This window comes from Papio anubis, chromosome 20 (assembly GCF_008728515.1).
Source record: "Papio anubis isolate 15944 chromosome 20, Panubis1.0, whole genome shotgun sequence".
In the NCBI taxonomy this organism is placed as follows: Eukaryota; Metazoa; Chordata; class Mammalia; order Primates; family Cercopithecidae; genus Papio; species Papio anubis.
In genome coordinates this window covers 40923776-40931033 of record NC_044995.1, presented here as the reverse complement: position 1 = coordinate 40931033, position 7258 = coordinate 40923776, and the positions used below count along the sequence as shown (strand labels likewise).

At 51.3% G+C, this 7258-nt stretch overlaps 1 protein-coding gene across 1 annotated transcript; it reads left to right on the top strand.

Annotated features, from left to right (window-relative positions):
* Positions 1-19: 19 nt before the first annotated feature.
* On the top strand, positions 20-1538 carry TIMM29 (translocase of inner mitochondrial membrane 29). Its single transcript, XM_003914909.5, has 2 exons — positions 20-239; positions 316-1538. The coding sequence occupies exons 1-2, from the start codon at positions 146-148 to the stop codon at positions 1002-1004; spliced, it is 783 nt and encodes a 260-aa protein (XP_003914958.2). The 5' UTR covers positions 20-145; the 3' UTR covers positions 1005-1538.
* Positions 1539-7258: the final 5720 nt, after the last annotated feature.

Genomic DNA, 7258 nt, shown 5'->3' with positions numbered 1-7258 from the left:
ATCCGGCGCCGGTCCTCTTTCTATCCTTTCCCGTTGGGAAGCCACTTCCGGTAAAGTTGGCGCTTGCGCAGAAGAGCCTCCCGGGCTTTTAACTTCGGGTATCGAGAGTTTCTTTCCGGAGCAAGGACCCCCAAGACGGAAGAGGATGGCCGCGGCGGCTCTGAGGAGATTTTGGTCCAGGCGCCGCGCAGAGGCGGGCGACGCTGTAGCGGCGAAGCCGGGAGTGTGGGCGCGGCTGGGTGAGTAGCGGCGGAAGGCGGCAGGGTGGGTGGCCGCCGCTGCCGGATCACTCTTACCGCGCTCCTCTCCCCTCAGGGTCCTGGGCCCGCGCGCTGCTCCGGGACTACGCCGAGGCCTGCAGGGACGCGGCGGCGGAGGCTAGTGCCCGGCCGGGGCGCGCGGCCGTGTATGTGGGGCTGCTGGGCGGCGCGGCGGCCTGCTTCACGCTGGCGCCGAGCGAGGGTGCTTTCGAGGAGGCGCTGCTGGAGGCGTCGGGGACCCTCCTGCTGCTGGCGCCGGCCACCCGCAACCGCGAGTCCGAAGCCTTCGTGCAGCGGCTGCTCTGGCTGCGGGGCCGTGGCCGCCTGCGCCACGTCAACCTAGGGCTCTGCTCCCTGGTGTACGAGGCGCCCTTCGATGCCCAGGCCAGCCTCTACCAGGCGCGCTGCCGCTACCTACAGCCCCGCTGGACCGACTTCCCCGGCCGGGTCCTGGACGTGGGCTTCGTGGGTCGCTGGTGGGTGCTGGGGGCCCGGATGCGCGACTGCGACATCAACGACGACGAATTCCTGCACCTGCCGGCGCATTTGCGGGTGGTCGGGCCCCAGCAGCTGCATTCCGAGACCAACGAGCGGCTCTTTGATGAGAAGTACAAGCCTGTCGTGCTCACCGACGATCAGGTGGACCAGGCGCTGTGGGAGGAGCAGGTCTTGCAGAAGGAAAAAAAGGACAGGCTCGCCCTGAGCCAGGCCCACTCGCTGGTGCAGGCGGAGGCTCCGAGATGAAACCCTGAGGCCCCCGAGTCCTGGCAAACTGCTTGCCTGGGGTAGTGCAGCTGTGAGTGTGCCTCACCTGCAGAACAACTGAGACAGATGATGTGCAAAGTGTTTTCTCACTGGATTTGCGCGAGTTTGGGGAGCCTTTCTGCCCCCCGTCTTTGTTCTTTATTAGCTGAAGCTAATTCGGAGCCACCTTGGTCCAGGAGTTGGGACAGCAGAACGACTTGACACATGTTCATCACTGGCAGAGCTGGTCATGAGCCTTTTATATAAGCGTTTTTCATTGGGCCTCAGAGGCCCTCCTTAAGGAGGTACCACAGTGGTCAGGTGACTTGCAAACTCTTCTAAGACCACTTAGATTCTCTTTTTAAAGTTTGGGTTGTGGCCTGGCGTGGTGATGCACGTCTGTAATCCCAGCATTTTCCAAATTGAGGCAAGAGGATCGCTTGAGGCCAGCCCGAGTAACATAGCAAGACTCCGACGCTACAAAAAAGAATAATAATTAACTAAATAAAATTTGAGCTGAAATGTTTTTATTCTGTGATCTGTTCTCTTTCGTTTTGTTTTGTTTTCTTTTTTGTTTGTTTTTGTTTTTTTGAGACAGGGTCTTGCTCTGTCTCCCCGGCTGGAGTGCAGTGGCGCCATCTCGGCTCACTGCAACCTCTGCCTCCCAGGTTCAAGCGATTCTCCTGCCTCAGCCTCTGGAGTAACTGGGATTACAGGCATGTGCTCACATGCCCGGCAAATTCTATTTTTAGTAGAGATGGGGTTTCACTGTGTTGGCCAGGCTGGTCTTGAACTCCTGACCTCAGGTGATCCGCCTGCCTCGCACTCCCAAAGTGCTGGGATTATAGGAGTGAACCACCACACCCGGCCTTTCATTTTGATAAGTAACATTTTTGCCATTCCCAGCTCTGGGAGGCTGAGGTAGGAGGATTGCTTGAGATCAGGAGTTCAAGACCAGTTTAGGCAACATAGTGAGACCTTTCTCAAAAACTAAAATATTTGGAAGGGTAAAGCAGGCGAATCACTTGAGCCTAGGAGTTCAACACCAGCCTGGGCAATATGGTGAAACCCCGTCTCCACAAAAAATACAAAAATTTACCAAAGGTGTTGAATGAGAATTGAAAATATATATACATAGAAAAATTAGCCAGACATAGTGGACCATGTCTGTAGTCCCAGCTAGTTGGAAGGCTGAGGTGGGAGGATCACCTGAGCCTGGGAGTTCAATGCTGCATTGAGCCATGATGGTGCCACTGCACTCCAGCCTGGACAACAGAGTGAAACTCTTTGTCTCAAAAAGTAAAATAAGTGGCTGGGCAAGGTGGCTCAAGCCTGTAATCCCAGCACTTTGGGAGGCCGAGGCAGGTGAATCACGACATCAGGAGATCGAGACCATCCTGGCTAGCATGGTGAAACTCGCCTCTACTAAAAAAAAATCCAAAAATTAGCTGGCATGGTGGCTGTAGTCAAAGAGCTACTCAGGAGGCTGGAGGCAGGAGTAGAGGCGGATCTGGGAGGTAGAGCTTGCAGTGAGCCGAAAGATTGCACCACTTGCACTCCACCCCTGGCGAGGAGTGAGACTGGCCTCAAAAAAAAAAATAACAAATGGCCGGGCGCTGTGGGCTCACGCCTCGTAATCCCAGCACTTTGGGAGGCCGAGACGGGATCAATGAGGTCAGGAGATTGAGACCAACCTGGCTAACGCTTGAAAACCACGCTCTACTAAAAAATACAAACTAGCCGTGGGGCGGCGCTGTAGCCCAGCCACCGAGGAGGCAGAGAATGGCGAGGACCCGAGTAACGGAGCTTGCAGTGAGCTGAGATCCAGCCCAGCCTGGGTTATAGATGACTACCTCAAAAAATAAATAAAACAAAATAAATAAATAAATAAATAAATAAATAAAATAACATTTTCGTTTTTTTTTGAGACTGAGTCTGGCTCCAGTTCCTGGTGGCTGGAGTGCGGTGGCCGGATTCCTCAGCTCACTGCAAGCTCCGCCTCCCCGGTTCACGCCATTCCCTCCTGCCTCCCCAGCCTCCCCGAGAAGCACCACAGGCTCACCACTCTCACCAAGGTTTTTGTATTTTTAGTAGAGACGGGTTTCACCTTGTTAGCCAGGATGGTTCTGACCGATCTTCGCGGGGTGGATCCGCCTGCCTCGCCTCCCAAAGTGCTGGGATTACAGGCTTGAGCCACCGCATATATTTTCGCTTTTTAAAGTTTTTATTTTTAAATATAGTCTTAAAGAAAATTGGAAAAATAATAGAGACTGGTTTTTTGCTCTTGTTGCCCAGGCTGGAGTGCAATGGCACGATCTCGGCTCACCCCAACCACCGCTTCCTGGGTTCAAGCAATTCTCCTGTCTCAGCCTCCTGAGTAGCTGGGATTACAGGCTCATGCCACCATGCCTGGCTAATTTTCGTATTTTTTAGTAGAGATGGGATTTCATCACAATGGTCAGGCTGGTCTCAAACTCCTGACCTCAGGTGATCTGCCCACCTCGGCCTCCCAAAGTGCTGGGATTACAGACGTGAGCCACCACGCCCGACCCTCATCCCTATTAAAAATACAAAACCAGGGAATTGACAGTGTCGTGACTATTGGGATGTTACAGGGAAGTTTCTTGCAAAAACAACCTGGTTTTACCAGATGAGTATTATAAGTTACTGGAGGTGGCTTGGAAGGATTAAGCATTTTCTGGTCTGGAAATCTATATGGAATCATAGATTCCGGTTATGTTGTACTTCAGTAACCCTGAAACACAGGATTCTGTGAAAAGAAATAAGTTAGTGTACACAGCTGGTACTTAGCTATGTTATGGTAAATTGTATTTTTGTTGTTGTTGAGACAGAGTCTCACTCTGACACCCAGGCTAGAGTGCAGTGGCACGATTTCGGCTCACTGCAACCTCTGCCTCCTGGGTTCAAGCTATTCTCTTGCCTCAGCCTCCTGGGTAGCTCGGATTACAGGCATGTGCCATGATGCCCAGCTAATTTTTGTATTTTTAGTAGAGATGGGGTTTCACCATGTTGGCCAGGCTGGTCTCAAACTCCTGACCTCAAGTGATCCTCCCAGCTCGGCCTCCCAAAGCGCTGGGATTACAGGCGTGAGCCACTGCACTGAGCCAATACTTTTCTTTTCTTTTTTAAGTGTAATTTATGGCTGGTGCATGGCTCATGCCTGTAACTCCAACACTTTGGGAGGCTGAAGTGGGATGATCGCTTGAGTCCAGAAATTTTGAGACCAGCCTAGGCGACATGGTGAAACCCTGTCTCTACAAAATACACACAAATTAGCTGAGTATGGTGGTACACACCTGTACTAACAACTACTCAGGAGGCTGAGGTGGAAGAATTGCTTGAGCCTGGGAGTTTCAGGCCGCAGTGAGCTGAGATTGCACCACTGCACTCCAGCCTGGGTAACAGAGGAAGCCCCTGTCTCAAAAAAAATTAATAAAGAAAAAATAAGGCTGGGTTCGGTGGCCCACGCCTGTGATCCCAACACTTTGGGAGGCTGAGACAGGTGGATCACAAGGTCAAGAACTCGAGACCATCCTGGCCAACATGGTGAAACCCCGTCTAACAAAAATTAGCTAGGCATGGTGGCGCATGCCTGTAATCCCAGCTACTCGGGAGGCTGAGGCAGGAGAAACTTGAACCTGGGAGGCAGAGGTTACAGTGAGCCAAGATCACGCCACTGCATTCCAGTCTAGGCAACCGAGTGTGACTCCTTCACAAAAAAAAAAAAAAAAAAGAACATAAAACTGAAGTATTAAGGGAGTGATGCTACCTCAGTGGCCTGTGGCAAGTTAATAAAGCCAGGTGATAAAACAACTATCTTTGTTGTGATACTTGTTTTTGTGCTGCTACTTTCAAGTTTTGGCGTTTGACCCTTGCATTCATAATGAGTGGGTCCAACAGGTATTAATTTAAGTCAGCATCTCACTTTGCATTACAGAGGAAAAGCTGAGGTTCAGAAAATTTATTTTTCCAAGGCTGTGGCAGAACCAAGATTCAAACTGTAACTCCCAACTGTGACTTAATCCTCAAACTTGTGGACTATCTTTGATCCTGATAATTCTTCTCAGAAATTGTTAAATACTGCTATCACTTGCCATAAATAATAATTGGATATAGAAATACCTATGTAGGCTGGGTGCAGTGGCTCATGCCCAGCACTTTAGGAGGCCGAGGTGGGCAGATCACCTGAGGTCGGGAGTTCGAGACCAGCCTGACCAACGTGGAGAAACCCCGTCTCTACTAAAAGCACAAAATTAGCCGGGCGTGGTGGCACATGCCTGTAATTCTAGCCACTCAGGAGGCTGAGGCAGGAGAATTGCTTGAACCCGGGAGGTTGCAGTGAGCCGAGATCACGCCATTGCACTCCAGCCTGGGCAACAAGAGCAAAACTCCGTCTCAAAAAAAAAAGAAAAAAGAAAAATATATAAAAAAGAAATGCAATGAAAGCAAAAGACATGGCCTGGATAACATAGCAAGACCTCATCTGTACTAAAAATAGGCCAGGTGCTGTGGCTCATATCTGTAATCCCAGCACTTTGGGAGGCCGAGGCGGATGGATCACCTGAAGTTAAGAGTTCAAGACCAGTCTGGCCAACATGGTGAAACCCTGTATCTATTAAAAATACAAAAAATTGGCATGGTGGCAGGCGCCTGTAATCCCAGCTACTCGGGAGTGAGCTGAGATCATGCCATTCCACTCCAGCCTGGGCAACAAGATCAAAACTCCATCTCAATAAATAAATAAATAAATCATAATTTAAAAAGCCAGGTGAGACGGCGCGTGCCTGTGGTCCCAGCTACTTATGATGCTGAGGTGAGAGGATCCCTTAAGCCCAGGAGTTTGAGGCTGCAATGAGCTTGGTCATGCCGCTGCACTTCATCCTGGGCCACAGAGTGAGACCCTGTCTCCCCTCTAGCCCCCAATAAAGAAAGGAAACAAAAGACATTGAAATGATACTAACTAAATGCTATCCCTACACCATTACATTCCAAAAATCTCTGGCCCCAAATCTGCCCTCTGTTAGACATTAGCCAACTTCAGGGAAGTGCTGGTTTTATTTTTATTTTTTTTTTATTTTTTTTGAGACGGAGGTGTCTGCTCTGTCGCCCAGGCTGGGAGTGTGCAGTGGCCGATCTCAGCTCACTGCTAGCTCTGGCTCCGGGTTCACGCTTATCTTCTGCCTCAGCCTCCCAAGTAGTTGGGACTACAGGCGCTCACCACCAGACGGGCTAGTTTTTGTATTTTTTAGTAGAGATCGGGTTCTCACCCGTGTTAGTCAGATGGTCTCACTGGACTGATCCAGTCTGCCTCTCGCCTCCCAAAGTGCTGGGATTACAGGCTTGAGCCATCACGGGCCCGGCTCCAGGGGGTATGCTCAAAACGTGGCCGTCATCTTACACTTGTTTCTCACTGATCAGAAGTATCGGAAACGGTCCACACCATCATTGCTTGAGTCAGTTATTAAATGCTACTTTCGACTTCTCGCCAGGGTGTGTTCCAGGAAGATCATCTGAAGCTGCTGGGAGCTGTGAAGCTCAGGGCAGTGGTCAGCTCTGTTGGTAGGAATTGTGGAGCTTGGGCAGCCTGAAGGCTTTGTGTCTTGGCTTTGGTCCCAGGGTCAGCCTTTCCCAGAGGAGAGTCTTGACGTACTCTGGCTCATGCCTGGGTGTGTAGCGCAGTGGATGTGGGAGGGATAAGTGGGCTTTAAAGCCAGGGTTTGGAACTCAGCTTTTATACTTCCTTGCTTTGTGAGTGAAGTCACTTCCCCCTGCTTTGAGCTCCTTGTCTCTTTTTTTTGTTTTGAGACAGAGTCTCGCTCTGTCGCCCAGGCTGGAGTACAGTGTCTGATCTCACCACTGCAACTCCGGCCTCCCAGGTTCCCACACCATTCTCCTGCCCCCAGCCTCCCCGGTAGCTGGGACTACATGGCCGCCACCGCCTCGCTAGTTTTTGTATTTTTAGTAGAGACGGGTTTCACCGTTAGCCAGGATGGTCTCATCTCCTGACCTCGATCCGCCTATCTCGCCTCCCAGTGCTAGATTACAGGCTTGAGCCACTCAGCCACCTCGCCCACACCTTGTTTCTGAGACGGTTCACTCTTCTGCCCAGGTGGAGTGCTGTGGTGCAATCCTCACCACTGCAACCTCGACCTCCTTGGACTCAAGCTGTCCACCCACCTCAGGCTCCCAGGTAGCGGAGACTACAGGTGGGAGCCACCATGCCCAGCTAACTT

Coding starts and splice junctions, on each gene's coding strand:
- TIMM29 (XM_003914909.5), top strand. CDS start 146: ATGGCCGCGGCGGCTCTGAGGAGATTTTGGTCCAGGCGCCGCGCAGAG. Junction 240..315: donor GGGAGTGTGGGCGCGGCTGG/GTGAGTAGCGGC, acceptor CTCTCCCCTCAG/GGTCCTGGGCCCGCGCGCTG.